Source organism: Martes martes, assembly GCF_963455335.1.
Source record: "Martes martes genome assembly, chromosome: 10".
In the NCBI taxonomy this organism is placed as follows: domain Eukaryota; kingdom Metazoa; phylum Chordata; class Mammalia; order Carnivora; family Mustelidae; genus Martes; species Martes martes.
Genome location: NC_137898.1, coordinates 37741109 through 37760601, shown reverse-complemented (window position 1 = coordinate 37760601; position 19493 = coordinate 37741109). Strand labels below are relative to the sequence as shown.

The window sequence follows — 19493 nt, the reverse complement described above, 5'->3', positions numbered from 1 at the left end:
ACATGTATTATATTTAAATGTAAGCAGTTCCTCAGTTAAATACTAAATTTTTGTATTTAAAGTGATTTAACATTTTATACTTTGTTGCTCACACTGGTGAAGCAATGTATTATGTCCTCCAGTTGTTGAAAGTAATATATGTAATTTTTTTCCTGAAGCAAATTGGAGATAACTTCAGTATTGATAGAGACATTGGCAAACCAGGCACCTCAGTTTATTAATATGTGAGCACAAGGGTAGCCTTGGCAAACTTATGGAAGAGAAAAGTTACACTGTCATTCTTTTCCCTCTGCTTTCTGTGCACTTAATAGTTAATAAAACTCTTTTTATCATCTGTCCAAATTAGCAGAAGCCCACAAAAACAGAGACATAGGTAGGTAGGTAGGTAGGTAGATAGAGAAGACCTTTAATTTTGGACATATTCCTTGTCTCAGCCTTACCACCAAAATCTGGGAGCATTTTCACAAATGTACAGTACTTGTATGAAAAAAAATCAAACATTAAAGTGTATTAATATGCTACACACCTACATTTTTAGGAACATGTTGAATATCTACCCTAAAATGTAATCTCCGTCACTGGTGAGACTTTTATTATTCCTTTGAATATTATTATTCCTTTGAATAATATTCCTTTGTTATTTATTCTGGGTTCTGTTTCCTTCCTGTTAGTTTCCATGGTAAACCTCTACCTCAGCCCTTATGTTTTGCTATCAGTTTTATTTTATTGATTTGACTCCCTGTATCATCCAGGTCTCTGATTACATTCAACCAACACTGACCCTTACCAGATTAAATGAAGGGACTTTATTCATATAACATCAGGAGCTCATAGTACCAAGGAAGCGATAGAAATAACACACCTGGAAATGGGCAGAAACAAAGGCTGCTTCGGGAAGACTGCACGTATGAACCATAAGGAAGGGTTGTGTTATAGAAACAACTTGGACAAGGCACCCTAACGGAATTAATGTACCTAACCATTTACGGCCTCCTCTTAATGTAACCAGTATTCCAAGAATGGAGGTATCATGACCTAACTTGGGTCATGTGCCAATATCAGAGGAGTCAGGGAATTTGATACATAAAACAGTACTTTGGAAACACCATACCATGAAAGAGACAACCCTCCGGAATGAAATCAGGAGCTATTAGGAAGGTAGAAGATACGATGACAATTAATGAAGAGCAAATGATAGCTCTTTGAGATCAAGAACTATGTTTTTAGTGTTTGATCTCAGTTTGAAACACACTACTTTTACAAAGTGGATGCACAGTTCGTGTTGACTCATGCTGCTAGAAGGAATTCAGATTGCCATGTTTTGGAAAGATTTCTCTTACCATAAATATAGCCATTCCTCTTGATTTAGTTTTGGTCCTTAATTCTCAGTTTCCTTTAGTCCTAAGAAATGGATCTTAAATAAATGATGAAAGGAAAAACAAAACTTACTGAGTACAAAATATGTACTAGCTTCAAAGGATGCGATAATGAATAAGGCATGATATCTTTCCTTCATGGGTTCCCAGCTTATAAAGAGTCAGATACTTAAACCAGTGATGAGTGTGATATGAGCTATCCTGCAGTCTGGTACCAAGAAGACTGATATTCTTCACAATATTATAACCTGAAATTCAGAACCACCAAAGTCTTTAACTGAAATACACATTTTTGCAAGGTCATTCTATGAAATACTAGTTAGACATGTAAAGGATGCTTATAGCCTCATGTCTATCACTAGGTAGATAAAACATATATGTGTGTGTAAAAACAGAAGTAAGTATGTCATGCGCACTGTAATTGTGACTCTGTAAATATCCGTGAGGATATGGACAAAGACTGAAAGACAACATTGAGAAGTAAAAATAATTACTACTAGAATGATGAATGACTTTTATGTTTCCATTTCCTTTAATGTTATTATACACTAAATAAATTTTCAGAGGTATGTTGGGGCTGTTTACTCAGTGATTTGGCTGTTCTAACAAAACAAAACCTACTAAAATTACTCCTTGCCTGTTAATGGGATTTCTTCTGTCTTTTTGCAGCTGGCGTTCTTGCTCTGATTGCTGGAAGAGACTTTCCTTCACTGATAGCATTTATGTATTATCCCTGCACTTTTTAGCCTATTTCTTCAAACTATCTGTAATTTGTAGATTATAGGAAGTCCAGTAGATTTTAGCTGGATTAAATGGCTGTTTTGACTCATGTTAATATATTCAACATGGCTATTGAGTAGTGTCTAGCTATTTAAGAGTCACAAGGGCTTTAAATTCTCTATTAGCAATACGCAAATAACCAACTTTGCTGTGAACCTGCCTTTTCTCTAGGTTTCTCTATTTCTATAGATTTTTTCAGTTTTGTAGGTTCTAATCTTTGCTCTCAACAAAGAGCAATCTCTTTTCGATTGCCAGAATTAATACTTTAGTTCAGCCTTTGTTACCACCTACTTGATCAATGTTTATTGTTTCTTTCTTGATATCCACACCCTAATTTTCCTCTGTTCCATTTTTGCCTTTATAGTGCTGCTATATCACCCTAACAGAGGCTCTAGCCATGTCATATGCCTGCGTTAAAATATCCAGCGGACTCTTATTTGGCTACTAAATTTAAACACATACTTTGCTGCTAGATTTTGGAATTGCCTTCCTACTTTGTAGCATTTTTCTTGAGCATTTTTCTCATGTTGACTCTATTGCTACCCTGTAAACCAACAGAAAAAAATAGCTGAATATTCTTTCTACCTATCTTTCCTCATACTCTTCCCTTCACCGAGGATGCTCTCACTCACTCTTGCCTTAATCACTCACAGGCCCATTTTAAAGCTTGCCCTTTCCATCAAGCCCTTTATTATTATCCCAAATGGATTTAACTTCCATTCTCTCCAAATGCATACCGTTTTGTTTGTGCCCTCTTTTATTAATCTGCTTTATCTTGAGGCTACTGGTGTGAATAAAAATCAGACTGTATAAATTCTAGGAAGGCAACTCTTTATATCCAACAACAATATCTAATATAGAGTACTGGCTTATGCAAAGATATTTTGTTTTCCTGTTTAAATTTCTTATTCTTACAGAAGGTATAGAAAGGAGATCAGAAGACAGGGGTCTTAAGCAAGGAAGAATGGGAGAAAAAGAGGGACTAAGGGGGGAAAAACTTAGTGCCTTCTGGAACTCATACAATGAAGCTGAACTCCTTTAAGTATAAAGCAAAAAAGAATTTTATGTAGTTGTTTATTGATTATTATATGTAAAGCCTAGCATTCGAGTAACTTAATATAGGAACTATTTTAGTCAACTAAAGTGCTTGATTTTCTATTATTATCTAATATGCTACTAGTTTTATGGATTTTTTTACATGTAATATTCTACTAGTTTTATGAGATATCTTTGCTTTTTGTTCTTATCAAAGTATTATTTTGTAAGACTGTTGCCCTGCAAAGGAATATAACAGCCTATGGAAAACCAGGTCAGCATTGTGTGAAAGTAGCACAAACAATATCTGAGCGGGTTTGGGTACTTTGATCAAACCATAGCTTTGTCTTTATCTTCCTGGGTCCCCGGTAGTTAGAAGCCCCTTTTCTTCCTCCTCTATGATCCACTGAGATCATGGTTTCAGATCCAAGCACATTAGCATTCACAGAGTTTAGTTTTTGTCTATCCTACAATAGTAACCTCACAGATTGATGTGCCTAACAGCATGTTCAAATCAGCTTTGCCCAAGAAACACACATTTCAGTAGATAATCTTAGCCAGCCTATGGGGATATTTACATATATTAATTATGCATACTCTTCCCTGGCCAGAACCTGAAAAACTGCCTTTAAAAAAATTTTTTTAGGGGCACTTGGGTGACTCAGTGAGTTAAGTACATGGCTTCAGCTCAGGTCATGATCTCAGGGTCCTGGGATAAATCCCAGCATAGGGCTCCCTGCTGAGCAGGGAGTCTGCCTGTCCCTCTGCCCCTCACCTCACTCATACTCTCTATCTCTCGAATAAATAAATGTTTAAAAAAAATTTGGTGTTCCTAAAGAGATGAATCTTAGGATAATATTTGAGGTTTCCAGGCTTCATTAGTTAGTGTTGAAGTAAATAATCCTCCGTGTACAGTGTACAGTGTACACTCCGTGTACAGTGAGCTATTGTGAAGTCTTCTCCTTCTGATTGAGAATATGAAGTGTACACTTATATTTCTCAGATATACTTGGAGTTAAAATATGAGAAAAGATAGGATTCCAGCTTCTTGTGGAAATAGTACATTTAAAGGCTTATGATGCAAGAAGTAAGTATTTCCAGTGAGAAAATAATGCCATTGGACCTCACTAATACAAAATAGAACAGAACTTATTTTATGTACTTTCAAAATTAAGAATTTTATGTATGTATATATACAAATTCCATTGTATCCATTGTCCTTGACTCTGATGTGGCCATTGTATCATATTTTACAAGTCACATGGATCTCTTGGTTGAACCTGTTTCTCACTTTCTCTTTTCTCTAGCCTGAGCAAACCTTTCTTGGAAGGACTGAGAGCTCTCAAGCTGAGACAACAAAGGAAGAAAATTCGAACAACACTGAGTGCAATTCTCAAAATGTAAGAATAACTTAAAATGATTTTCATAGCATTCAACAGGAAAATAAGAGCATAAGAATTTTAACAATTCTAGTTCATGCCACCATGAAATATTCTATATGTGATATCTACTATCTAAACATTATACTTTAAAATTTGAAAAAACAAATGTTCTTTGGATGTCCATGAAGTAGGTATTCTGTTAGGAAATGTAACCAGACTCTTAGGAGTGCTATGAAATTGAGTTGTCAGAGAGGTAAGAGAGCCAAGAGGGTAACCACATGCCCAACAAAGGCTTCAGGCTACAGCAAAGAAAATAAGGTAGAACAGACACAGAGTCTGTCTTTTTTTCTTTTTATTGGCTGCCAAAGAGAATTTAGAAATATGAATTTCTCAACAATTTTGCCTTCAAATCTTTGTATATTTGAACATGTACCAATTTAGAACATAATAAAATTAATGAGAAGTAAAAATTAAAATCTCTGCGACATACTTCCAGATGAAGAACTCAGGAAGGTTTTCTGTAGGAAGGAACATTTTGCTAAAGACAGATAAGTCTCTGACAGTGTGAGCAAATGTACAGAGACAAGAAACCATCAGGATAAAGTGACTAGAGAAGAGAGTGCAGGAAGTGGTGGTATATATGCCCAAAAGGATAATTTGGGACTTAAATATGAGAGACCCTGGATTCCCAAGATAAAGAGTTTGGTCTGAATTAAGGTTATATAGTTCAGGTTTTCAAATGGTTATGTCCAAATAAGTTATGAAACCATATGGCTAATTTTAAGGAGAATGTTTTTATTTCTTGATATATTTTCTTAAAACTACCAAAAAGTCATTTTGCAATATAGGCATATACCAAACCATTATACTCTACGCTTAAAACTGGGTTGTATCTTAATTGTGTATCTCTAAAGAAAAAAAAAAGGAAGGAAATTAAAGAATTTTAGAAGCTACACCCTTATAAGTAATGTTGAGTCTTATCCTTAGAAGTACCCCCTTTGAGCTCTTAGATTAAGAGGAATTCAGTTGCCTTATTCCTGCCTCTGTACTGATCATGAGCCTATGTGTGCCTTGAGCAAACTGTTCTTGTAATGAGGTGCTGGACGCATCCTAAAGGGCAAAAGAACTGGGACTTCACCAAGCTTACCAAACAAACAAAAAAGATGGTCCCACTGGAGGCAAAGCTGAAAAGTTCTATGTGTTTTGCCAAGATTCCCAAAAGAAAGTTCTGATCTACTTTTCTTATCAGGAGTGAGATCTGCTGAAAATCATAAATTGTTGTTTGTTTGCTTGTTTAACTCTCCTTCTACTTTTATTGTCCTTTTTTGTCCCTAATAATTCCTTCCCCTTCAATAAGTCTCATAAGCAGCTGCTACCTTGTTGCAGGTCCCAATCTGGGTCCATTCAAAAATCTGCCTCCACCTGCACCAAGGTGAATGCTCTCGCTCTAACCTGACCTCTGTCTAGATCTTAGTCTTTGGAGTTTCTAGTTCTAAGAAGCTACACTTTGTCGTGCAGAGAGTGCTCAGTATTCATAGGCTAAGGACTCAATTACATTTGAAGTCTGTGAGAGTAATATAGATGAGTGAAAGACACCAGATGTAAGCAGTAGGAATTAGTGGAACTGGTGTGAACATCAATTTTCAAATTTTAGAGCTGCAGTTCTTAGCTGTCCTCAAAATAGCATCACCTGGAAAGTTCTTTAAAAATACCGATACCCAGAGCTGATGCTGGGAAAATTAACTCGATATCTTGGCGTGTGGGATCTAGACATTAGTTGTATTTATTTTTTCTATTACTCCAGGTGATTCTACTATGTGGTTGAGTTTTACTGCCAATATATTTCGCATGTAAATGATAGTAAAAATCATGCGGGGAGCTTTTAAAAATGAAGATTCTGAAAAATTCTTCAAGAAATTATAAATGGGGGCGCCTGGGTGGCTCAGTGGGTTAAAGCCTCTGCCTTCAGCTCAGGTCATGATTCCAGGGTCCTGGGATCGAGCCCCGCATCGGGCTTTCTGCTCAGCAGGAGCCTGCTTCCTCCTCTCTCTCTCTCTCTGCCTACTGGTAATCTCTGTCTGTCAAATAAATAAATAAATAAATCTTAAAAAAAAAAAAAAAAAGAAATTATAAATGAACAGGGCTAAATGAAACCTCTATTTTTTCTTTTTTGACATGGACTTGGTAAGCCTCTTCCCAACCCAGGTGATTCGGAGGTGGAAGGTTTGTGAGCCATAATTTGAAAAACTTTGGTTTAGATAAGATATAATCCTTTTAATATATTGTTTAGTAATGGATTTTCTGCTACTCCTACTCTCTTATATTTACATTTTAAAGAGGGAGCTGCCTAAATTAGACTCATAATGGTAATGTGAAAAACTGTGTATGACTTTTGATAGTGGACAGGAGAGATCCATTGCAAAACCCTTCATTTCTTATGTAAACATATACAAGACCAGTGTTGATATAGGACTATGGAGTTGGTCAGAAAGCTGTTATGTGATTTTATCCATTGCTAAGCTCCCCATGAGAACTCTAGTTGGACCATCATCACCCCAAGCTATAGTAACCAGAGTATGATTAATTTTAAGCATGGAGAGCTTAGTTCCTTTCCAGGATTCCCCAATGTTGAGACCAAGTCTGCTGATTATCTCAACCTTACAGAAAGAAAACAGGAAAATCTTTTTTTTTTTTTTTTAAGATTTTATTTATTTATTTGAGAGAAAGAGAGAGCAACAGAGAGAGCACATGCAGGGGGAGAGGCAGAGGGAGAGGGAGAAGCAGATTCCCCACTGAGCTGGGAGCCCGACATGGGGCTCCATCCCAGGACCTGGAGATCTCACGATCTGAGCCGAAGGCAGACCATCAGAACCACCCAGGCACCCCAGAACAGGGGGATCTTTGGATCTATGAAAACTTCTGTTACTCAGCTTGTCTAAAATCACTCAGAATATTCTCATTTGTGTTTAATGTCATGAAATGTGGTTGCTTCCATTTTAATACAACAACATGAAAATACCTTCAACTTGACTTTAACAAGCTGTAGACTCAGCTCCAATTTGGGCTGCTTTAACTGAATGTCCAAATGAGGTATCCAAACATAGTTTCATAAAATAAAAGCAAAATAAATTTACCCTTTTCTGAAAAAGGGATTAGTAGATTTTCTGTTGTAGGAAAGATAGTTGTATTAGAATTTTGGCCTCCTTATTGTCTTTATTTGGAGATTAAGTATGGTGTAAAGTGATGTGTATGGGTGCCAAATTGACAAGGGGTGAATTTGTGATGGTTAAGTTTATGCATCAACATGCTCAGAAGAGCTGGTAAAGCATTATTTCTGGATGTTTCTGATGGGTGTTCCCATAAGAGATTCGCATGAAATCAGTAGACTAAGTAATTTAATTGGATTGGGTGGGAATTTTCTAATCCCCTGAGGACCCACATAAACAGCATGGTGGGAAAAGGGTGAATTCTTTCTCTCTTTGAGTTGGGACATGCATCTTCTGTGGCCCGCAGATATGAGAACTGTTGGTTCTTCAGCCTTCCAACGTGGGTACTCAACCAGCAGCATACCCCCCACTTTTCCTCAATTCTCAGGCCTTTGGCCTCAGCTCATCATCAGCTCCCCTGGTTCTCAATACTTAAGATGTGGATTGAATTATGTCACCCAGTTTCCTGATTCTCCAGCTTGCACAGGGCATAGCATGACATATCTCAGCCTCCATAATCGCATGAACCAATTCCCATAATAAATCCCTTCTTATATATGTATGTATATATCCTATTAATTTTTTTCCTCTGAAGTACACTGACTAATACAATCATTTTTCCATATTTGTATTCTGCATACTTTGGGCATATTTTGAAATAGTTGAGATCTGCATCTTATGGAAGAGGTTTTTTTAAATCAAATTAATCAGTGCAACTTAAGTTTTACACAGTGAAAGTAGATGGTAGTTGCTAAGGTAAATTTTCATATTACTGGCCTTTATTTGGCAAAATTATAGTTGGCAGTTTTATTCCCATTTCTTTTTTTTTTAATTTGTTTTTCTACTCCATGAAATTCGAAAACCTAGAAACTACTAAATGAGGACATTTAAAAAATAATAAAAATATGAAAAAATAGGGACCTGAATGAAGCCAGTAACAGAAATAGTTGAGAGAAGGAAACCAACAGAATATCAAACTGAGAAATCCAGAGGACTTTGTGATCAAGTGAAGATGCACAAGTAAAGACAAAAGTCTAATAGGGACCCTGACTTTCATGTTAATTAATTAAGGCAATTATATTGTTGTTCTCAGATAAAATAAAGTACAGGAGGAAAAATTGTAAGTTAATTTTTGTCCATTTACTTCTAAACAGAAGAGGTTCATGCTCTTCTAATTACTAGAATGAACAAAAATGTACATTAGAGCTTATTTGTAAAACAATGATAGTTTAAAAAAGCTTTGTTGAGCTGTAATTTGCATGCAAAAAAATCACACATTTTTAAAAAGATTTCTTTATTTTAGAGAGAGAGAGAGCATACATGTGTGAATTGGGGAGAGGGACAGGGGGAGAGGATCTTCAAGCAGACTCCCCACTGAGCAAGGAGCCTGTCTCATTCATGACCCATGAGATCATGACCTGGGCTGAAACTACAAGTCACACACTTAATTGACTGAACCACCCATGTGCCCCCAAAACCACACATTTTTAAGCATATATTTCAGTTATTCATGAACTTGATTGAGTCGTGCAGCTATTAGCACAGTCCAGCTTTAGAACATTTACATCACCCTAGTGAGATCCCCATGCCTTTTTACAGTTCATCTCTATTCTCACCCTCAGCCCAGACAGACACTAACCTAGTTCTATCTGTGTAGATTTGCCTTTCTGTAAGTTTTATATAAGTTCATCATATAACAGGGAGTGTTTAGCATCTCATTTCCTTCACATAGTGTAAGGATTTTGAGACTCCTCCATGTCGTAACATGTATCAGGAGTTTGTTTCTTTCTGTTGCAGAACAGGATCCATTATGTGACTGTACCACATTTTCTTTATCCACTCATCAGTTGATACCTTTTGGATTGTTTCTACTTTTTGGTTATTTTGAATAATGACACTGTGAACATTCACATAAACATCATTGTGTGGACATATGTTTTAATTTCTCTTGAGTAGATCCCTAGAAATGGAATGGGATATGATAAATTTTTTTCCTGACTTTTTAAGAAACAAATGGTTTTCCGAAGTGTCTGCACTGTAAATGCAGTGTTTGCAGTTATAACCTAATCTCCCTCTGCACTTCCCCCTCTCCCTGCTCATGCTCTCTCCCCCCAATAAATAAATAAAATCTTAAAAACAATTTGTTATAATGAATATATTCTCCCTATTGAATTGCTTTGGCACATTTGTCAAAAATAATTGACAACAAATCTGAATTCACTTCTTAACTTCAATTGTTTCATTGATCTATATGTCTACCCTGAAGCCTGTACCATACTTTCTCAATTACTGTAGCTTTATGGCAAGTTTGAGATTGGAAAGCTAAAGTCCCCTTACTTTGTTCTTGTCTTCAAGATTGCATTGGCTATTTTTAATATCTTCCATTTCCTTGTTAATGTTAGGTTCAGCTTTTTAATTATAATTAAAAAAAAAACAGTTGGGATTTTGACAGAATTTGCATTGAACCTATAGATTAATTTGGGGAGAATTACTGTCTTACAGTATTGATTCTTCCAATATACAAACATTCGTTATCTCTTCATTTATTTACATCTTTTAAATTTGCCTCAGTAATATTTTGTAGATTTTCAGTGTACAAGTCTTGCACTTCATTTTCTTTATTCTTAATTTTTAAATTCCTTTTGATGTTATTATGAGCGGAGTTCTTTTCTTAATTTTATTTCCAGATTGTTAATTGCTAGCATTTAGATGGGATTAATTTTTGTATATTTATCTTGTAACAGATTAAAGAGTTTCAAGTGACTATGAGCTCCAACTCAAACTGTGGTGACATTTGCAAAACAACTACATGAAGTTGCAGTATTAATTTCAAGTAATTGTAATGCTATATCCGGAATAAGGAAGAGAAATCCCTTATCTGATTTTACTTATCAGCCAAGACTGATAAAGCATGTTCCATTCTAGAAATGACACTGTTAATCTCAACAGCAACAAATGACGTGTGTCTACTAGAGCTTGAGGGGAAAGGCTCAAGAGGAAATTCAGTATATAATGTTGATCAGTTTCATTTCTGTTTCAACCAGTTACCTGAGGTGTAGCCATGACTGCTTAACCCCTTTGAGGCTCATTTTCCTCCTCTGACAGAGGGAGATAAATGTTGCCTACCCTGTATAACTTGTTAAAGGTTCCAGTGAGATAGTCCAGCTTAACACCTATCATGGACACATAGCAGGTCCTCAATAATTATCACTATCTATTCCTTTATGCAAAGCTATGCCTTTCACTTAAAACCTCAATAAATATTTTTGAATTATATATTTTAGTCAATTTCTCAAAAGAGAAAAAACTATAATGTGAAGTAGGAGCAGTCTCGTTCAGTGTCATTCTCCAGGGCAGAACCAGATGTTGCCAGTGAAAACAGCTATAAGAAGGAAAATATTTCAATCAAATATAAAAGTGAACTCTTAGTGAAAAGTATATGAACACAGAATCAGCCACTGGAAGACTTAGTGTGTTATAGGATGGAATAATGAAAAACTGGGGCGCCTGGGTGGTACAGTCAGTTGGGCATCCGACTCTTGATTTCCACTTGGGTCATGGTCTCAGAGTTATGGTATCCAGTGCTGCATCAGGAGCCGTGTTCAGTGCGGAGGCTACTTAGGATTGTCTCTCCCTCTCCTTCTTACCTCCTCCCTACCACCATTGGCTATCTCTCTCCCTCAAACAAATAAATAAGTAAATCTTAAAAAATAATAATAATAATGAAAAACAACTGTTCTGGAGGTACTTGGGAAATGAAGACTAGTACGGACAAAAAGAACCACCATGTGAGCATCTCATTCAATTCCGGGGTTCTGTGATCATCAGCAACCTCACTGAGAGCTGAAGAGAGAGCATACAATCTCTTGGGAAAAAATAGCATTTTGATTCCTGTTGGTAGACCTGATACTAAACAATATAGTAGAGAAAACCTTGAAATTACAAAAAACCTAGATTTTAATGCCAGCTTTCCTATTTTCTAACATGTCACTTTTGGCAAGTGATTTTAGAATCTAGATCCCTTATCTATATAATGTAGATCAATGATTTTCAAACTTTTGCATGCCTATGATTTACCAGGTCAGCTGGTAAAACTGCTTGTGGTCAAGCTTCACTCCCATAAATTATTAATCAGTAGATCTGGGGCACAGCTCAGGAGTGTGTATTGTTCTAATAAACTTATCTAGATTTTCTTCTGTCAAAATTTCCTGGCAAACATTCTGAGAAAATTTTATGTTGATTTCTTACAGGTTTGTCATGATAATTGTATATGATATTAAATTAAATACACAGTATTCAGTTACATAAACCCTTATTAGTTCATTCTTAAAAAGATGCTTCATAATTTTATTATCTGAGGTCTTCATATTTTCAATGTAAAGATCCCAAACTTGGAATTAGAGATTATACATTTTCTTAGATATCTTGTGGGTTCATTCTATTTCCTGCCTTATGCAAGCCAGAAAAGGTCACCTAGGAAAATGTCCTCTGGATTCCTTGCCCTCCGCCTTTATTTTAGTAGACTTAGAAAATTTTAAGTAGATCACCAAAGTCTTAACAGCATATTGGACTATCAGTTTGTTGTGTGTTTAAATTATTTTGAAAAAGGCTTTACTTAAATGAAAATAATGAAGACACATGGGGAGAGCAAAGGATGTACCTGCTGCATCCCATTTGTCTGAAGTTTGCCAATGAGTCTCACATTGTTTAATAGCAAATCAAGAATTAAAGACATTGCACATTCAATTTTAATTTTCATTTAGGGATTAAGACTTAATGCTAATGTAAATATGTTTCACAATATTTCTGACTCCTATAGGTAGCAAACATTTAATTTTTCTTAATGTGCTGAGAAACTGAAAAGCAGAATAGTTTCTGTTTAGCATCAAGAGGACGAGCTCTCTTTCTTCCTATCACACCTGCTTCCAAGTCCCTGACCAAAGGGAGTTTATTTAACAGCAAGTTTTAACTAGGGAAATGAGAGGGGGCAATGTGCAGAAAATAAATCTTAGAGCTGTGAGTAGAAAATGATGCCAGCTTTTTTTATGCTAAAACAATTTTGGCAGAGATTTAACAAATCCTAGTTTGCTATTATATCCAGTATTTATTGTGTAGTATTTGATGGACCTGATGAGTGGTTGGCAGATGCTGCACTAACAAAATTTTCTAAGCAAGTCATGGCCTGCTGTAATTGGGCTTAGAGACCACACAACATTATCATTCTGGGTTACATTTCATCAGACATCTGAAGAGATTGGCTTCATACAAGGTATTGTTACTGTGCTGGGGTGGTTCCTTCAAGAAGGAACAGACGTGCCTCCAGATAATGTAGAATGGTACATAGTTTCATAAGGTCTTCATAACAGATTTCTGTTTTGCTCGCTAGATATAAATCTCCATGTTACCCTACTATAGCATCAATTTAAAGTTGCAAGAATGTGAACTTAAGCGTCAGTTCTTATCAGAAGTTGCATAGAAAACATAATAACAATGGTTAACTTAGTAATGACTCCTGGGGCACCTGGGTGGCTCATGCAGTTAAGCATCTGCCTTAGCTCAGGTCATGATCTCGGGGTCCTGGGATTGGGCCCCATGTCAGGCTCCCTGCTCGGCCGGGCATCCACTTCTCCTCTCCCTTCACACCTCCCAGACTCTGCTTGTGCACATGTTCTCTCCCTTGCTCTCTCACTTTCTCACTCTCTCTTTCTCGCGTGCTCTCTCTGTATCTCAAATAAATGGGTAAAATCTTTAAAAAGCAATAATAATTCTTTGATTGCCCCTGTCTTCCCTGAAAACACCAAATGGCTTTCTCTTCTTGGTTCCCGTAGTGCTTGGTTTATACATATATTTTATCCTGTATTGCAGTCCAGTTTGCATGTTGATTATTTGTACAGAGTTCATATTTTGCATTCGATAATAAACAATTGCAGGACAGAAACTATAAAAATATTGGTATTTTCTTCAGGACCAAGCAAAATGCTCATTTGGTAGGTATATATTAATATTTCTCTAAAGCATCCTAAATTATGAAATTAGACAAGGCTGTGGTTTTCAAAAGCTTAACTATTTCATATCGAGTACTAAAGAGTGGGGCACCTGGATGGCTCAGTCAGTTAAGCTGCTCCTTTGCCTCAGGTCATGATCCCAGGGTCCTGGGATCCAGCCCCGCATCAGGCTTCCTGCTCGGTGGAAGCCTGCTTCTTCCTCTCCCACTTGCCCTTCCTTCTCTCGCTGGGTTGCTCTCTGTCAAATGAATAAAAAAAGTCTGAAAAATAAATAAGTAAATAAATAAAGTACTAAATATCCTTCTGGAATAAATATGACAAATTTACCATTATTAGTGTAGACAGATTTACTATTATTAGTGCAGAAAGGTGGCATCACAGGAAAACTTAGCCAGAATGTATTTGTGTTTTTAAGTAACTTGGCACTTAATTCCATTTTTTTTCTCTGTAATATTTGAAAAATTCCTTCTTTTTAGCCTCTACCCTGTCACATATTTTATTTAAGTACGCAGAATCGACTGGACTCTGTACCTGCCAGAGTTATTTTTTATTGGTAGAATTTCAGATTTCCCAGTTATACCTTGCATTAATTAGTTTGAGTTCTTTTAGTGTTTTAGGGAAAGATCGTAAGAGATATTATAACTAATCTCTCCTGTGAAGTAGAACCAAATGTTTAATACCAATAACAAAGTTATAGTGACCAGCAGGATTAGAGATATAAGCTCAAAGACTTTAAATGAATTTCTGATAAATCATTCCATTAGCTTTAATTCTTAAAATATCATTCATTATTTCTGAGAGAAGGAATAGAGTGTAATTTAAAATCAACAAAATGCAGAATAAGCCATTTTCCTTTCATAGGCTTCCCAATGATTGTTAATTCAGTCATAGAGCTCATTGTGAATTTTGTTAAATGAACATTTGTTAAGAGCGAACCCTGGGGTGCTAAATAATGAGCCACAGTTCAAGAAGGATCACAAGGCGAGGGAAAGTGAAATAAAGGACCTCATTAGTCACAAGTTTTGGAGGAAGTACAATGCGTAGGTCACTGGGGCACATGGGGAGGTCAAGGCAGGGGGCAGGCAGAGAGGGAGCAGCAGGACCTGAGGCACATGTGGTTTTTTTAGGGTTGGTGAGTTGAGTGCTTTGGGAGTCCTTGGCTAGGCCTGACTGGTCAGTTTAAGCCAAAAAGAGCCGGAGTCTTGTTAAGATCTAAAGAAGAGGAAAGTGGGAGACTCTTATCTAAGGAACAGAAAAGACAAAGTTGGGGGGTGGGAGGGGGAGGGTAGCAGACGGGAGAGGCCTTTTGTCCCTGGTCTTTGGGGAAGTCATATCAGGAATTTACACTTTCTTGTGACCCTGCCGGCTGTGATCTAGGACCTGCCCTCCTAAGAAAGGCTAGAGTCACTTCCAGGTCCCTGCAGACCTCTAAGCCACACAAAATGGATGCTGAAGCGGCAATATTATGGAAATTTAGCTAGACTCTTAAAAGTGCCCTTTTAAAAAGGTCATTCTAAATATGACTTTATTTTCGTAATTTCTAAATGGGATATTTGCATCGAAGCCAAAGACGTGCCTGTATCATAATGAAAATCATTTTTTAAAAAAGATTTTATTTATTTATTTGAGAAAGAGAATGAGCATGAGTTGGGGGGAGGCTCAAAGGGAGGAGGAACAGGCTCCTTGTGAGCCTTCAATGTACAGCTCCATCTCAGGACACTGGAATCAAGACCTGAGCCAAAGGCAGATGCCTAACTGAGCCACCCAGGCGCTCCATAATGAAAATCTTTTAAGACACCTCAGTGCCTAAGTTAAATTAGAGTGATCTGATGATTTTGCATTGAGGAGGGGAAAAACAAAACTAAAAATAAAAAGGCATCCAAATTTAAAGCTATTTAGGAATAACGAGCAGTAGTTTAATAAGACTTTATTTTTCTTGCCCTGTTAAATCATAAACAGAAAAGGATGAGACAGGACGAGACAGAAAGAGCCACAGACTTGGGGGGAGGGGTGGCGGCAGCAAAGCCTTTGGCAATATCAAGATTCTCTAATGACCAGGGTCAGTGTGTTCATACCAGGGTTGTGAAATTGAAGTGATTGAGTATCAGTGTTTCCATTCGCATAGAATCCAAATATTTATTGACAAAAGAGAGACATTTTGATTGAAGGAAGCAGAAGCTGAGGAAGGGAAAGAAAGGATAGAAACCAAACTTAACTGAGCACCTATAATGTATAAGATACTCCATTAGGAGCAATTATATATTTTAATTTAATCTAATTAATTTAATTTAATTTAATTTAATCTCTTCCAGCAACCCTCTCAAATAGGTCCTATTTTGCCTACCTTATAGATAAGATATCTTACTTTATCAGGAAGATAAAGTAACTTTTCCAATTCCAAACAGCTTGTAACGGCTAGAGGAATTCTAACCTGGGGTGGCCTAACTCTTCACTCCATGCACCTAGCCAAGTTACCTGTTTTATCTCATTTCACATTGATGTCACTTTTGAATATCAGCATTATTATCCACATTTACAAATGAGGAAAAAGCAAGGTTAGGTTGGTATTTTCCAGACTTCATTCTACTGGCAAATGCCAGCCTGGGATGAAGTTTTCAACAATTCAAAGATGTAGAAAATGAATAAAGAGTCAAATAACAAAATATTAGTGTATTTTCCATGAGTCAATCAATCAGTCTCTCTCTGTCTCTCTATCTGTCTGTCTCCCTCTGCCTCTCAAGAATAATTTCCTTTGACTCTGGATCCTTTATATATATTTTGGTATTAAAATGTTCTTTCTTGGGGCGCCTGGGTGGCTCAGTGGATTAGGCCGCTGCCTTCGGCTCAGGTCGTGATCTCGGGGTCCTGGGATCGAGCCCCGCATCGGGCTCTCTGCTCAGCGGGGAGCCTGCTTCCCCTTCTCCCTCTGCCTGCCTCTCTGCCTACTTGTGATCTCTCTATCTGTCAGGTAAATAAATAAAATCTTTAAAAAAAAAAAAAAAAAAATTTAAAATGTTCTTTCTTTTCTGAAACACTTAATATAGGAGTGTGTTTGTTTGGTTGCTTTATTTATTCCAGTGTCAAAATTTGAAGCTGACAGTCCTGATGTTTATTATTGGTGTTTAACTTTATTCTTTTATAAAATACTAAAGTCCAGGAAACTCAATGTTCATTAACTTATGCCATTGTCACAGATGTGGGAGATGGAGCTGGGACTCAAATTCATTTACACATGACTCCAAAGCCTGGTATTTCCACATTAAAATGAAGGTCCTTGGGATGTCTGGGTAGCTCAGTCAGTTGGGTCTCCAGCATGATTTCAGCCCAGGTTGTGATCTCAGGATCATGAGATCGAGCCCTGTGTCAGGCTCCATGCTCAGCATGGAGTCTGCTTAGGATACTGTCTCTCCTTCTCCCTTACCCCACCCCCATTCATGCTCTCTCTTAAAAAAAAAAAAAAATATATATATATATATTAAAAAAATATATATTAAAGATATATATATATTATATATTAAAGATATATATATTATATATATATATATATATAAAATTATTAGGATGCACCAGCATTACATTCTTCCCACCATGCTGGGCTTGTCTCAACTACATAGTTTTATTGTTACTTTGCCTGCTCTTTGGCCGTAGTATAACATTTTGTCAGACAGCTAGCTGTTCATTGATCAAAAGCACAGGAACAAACCGGTTATTCTGGTGATGTTGGTGTGTATGTGAGAGATAAGTATAATCACTTTAATAAAGATGTATTCATGGCTTATCCCAGCTATGCTCTTCATTAGGTCTTCTGTATAATTGAATAGGCTGGCTGCATATTGAAGACCCAGCTATGCTCTTCATTAGGTCTTCTGTATAATTGAATAGGTTGGCTGCATATTGAAGTAGCCGAACCTGTGCATGTTTTCCTCATCAGTCTCTGTATCTTATCACTTCAGTTTCTGGATATATGTATATTACTAATTAGGTTAAATTTTACCTGAGATGGAATGTTTTGAAGGCCTATGCTAGCCTTTGATTGCAAAATTTTATGAAATTATCAAGATTACTATTTAAATTTTTTTGTCTCTTAATATAGAAAATCGTTCCTTTGCCTAATTAATCAATTATTCACCAAACCTAGTTACATCTCTCTCTCTTTTTTGGCAAGTAAAGTTACGTTTTTTTAATCATACATGCATGAGGGAAAATGACATCTGAACTTTTTCCTTTCGTTCAAGAAAATTTTAGATTCAAATTGATAAGGAAGAGCTTAAAGGTCTAGGCACTGTTCCAACTTAAAAATCACATTTTTAAAATGAACTATATTCTCCTATAAGAGAAACCATACATAGATAAGCAGTTCTTCTAAAGATGGTTGTAGCTCATTGAAAAGTAACAGAACAGCCACGTCCCCCAAGAAAGAAGAAAAAGAGGAAAGAAAAAAAAAGAGAGAGAGGAAGGGAGAGACGGGGGGAAAGCAACAGAGGAAGATGGAGGAAAGGAGAGAGGGCAGGAGTTGGGGTGGGAGGTGGAAGAATGGAGAGAGAGATGAATACTTTCAGAGCTGGAAAGACAGACGTGTTGTGTGTTACTCGAAATCAACAAAAATGTTAAAACACAACAAAATTGTCTGTTTTGTTCTCCCCAACTTTATTGTTATGCTCTGACATCTTGTCGGTATCAAGAGATTATTTCTGTCTTACATGCATTCTTAAGCTTCACTGTGATTTGAACTGTATGATTTTGTATTACATGTTTTTAGCTTAAGTGTTTTTCATATTAATATATATCCCACAGGTGTTGTCTTCATGACTTACAAAATATTTCATCTTATTACTTTATCATTATTTAATTAACCAGCTTACTTATAGTCAACCATTATTTTTTTTCTTTTTTACTATTACACAAATCCCAAATTAATACTTCTGAGTGAAAAGGTTTTTTTGTTTTTTTGTTTGTTTGTTTTTTAATGTGGATCGTTTTCTTCAGAGAGACACTATCCCAAGTGAAATATAGTGGATTGTGAACATATTAAAAAGCCATCATATCTATCTTATTAAATTGTTTTCCAAAATATCTGTATTAATGTATTTCCACACCGACATTGTAAAAGAGAGAAGTAGAGAAAGAGAGCAAGGGAGAGAGAGAAGGTCAATTCACCATGCTGGAGCCAAAATACATGCATAATTTTTGTTTGTTTCCTTGTTTGACAGAAAAAAAATAGCTTACTATTATAATATTGACATAATTTTTTGGTGTAATTAGGTCATGTCATTTTTCTTCAATGACATGAGAATGGCATTGTATTCATGCAAATGCATCTGAAAAAGTTCCTGTAGAACTACTTTTCCTTCCAAACTGTGTGAGCCACATATATTATTATGTAAACAATTATCTGACGAAAAAGTAGTGTCAGGCAGTCGGCTATGATATAACTGCTATATGATATGGTATGTTTATAGAGTATCTCATATGTATCAGGTACTTTGTTCCAGATGGTTTACAAATTCACTGTTACCTTCATTATCATCATTGCTACTACAATATATTGAGACCTTAATAGTAAGAGGCCCTGAGTTAAGAGCTTCAAGTCATTCTCTTACATAATCCTTACAAACATTTATAAAATAATATTGTTCTACATTTTACAAATAGGGGTATTTAGATTGAGGGAAAAAAATGAATCACTTACTGCAGACCATGAAGCTAGTA

The 19493-nt window shown here is 36.3% G+C and overlaps 1 protein-coding gene across 1 annotated transcript in view; it reads left to right on the top strand.

Annotated features, from left to right (window-relative positions):
- The window catches only part of LUZP2 (leucine zipper protein 2), a gene marked incomplete at both ends in the record, with an annotated part of 463107 nt that overhangs the window by 435559 nt on the left and 8055 nt on the right, over positions 1–19493 (top strand). Inside the window, one exon of the mRNA XM_080817604.1 lies at positions 4499–4591. Within this exon, the coding sequence (XP_080673730.1) occupies positions 4499–4591 (93 nt within the window). The remainder of the gene's footprint in view (positions 1–4498; positions 4592–19493) is intronic.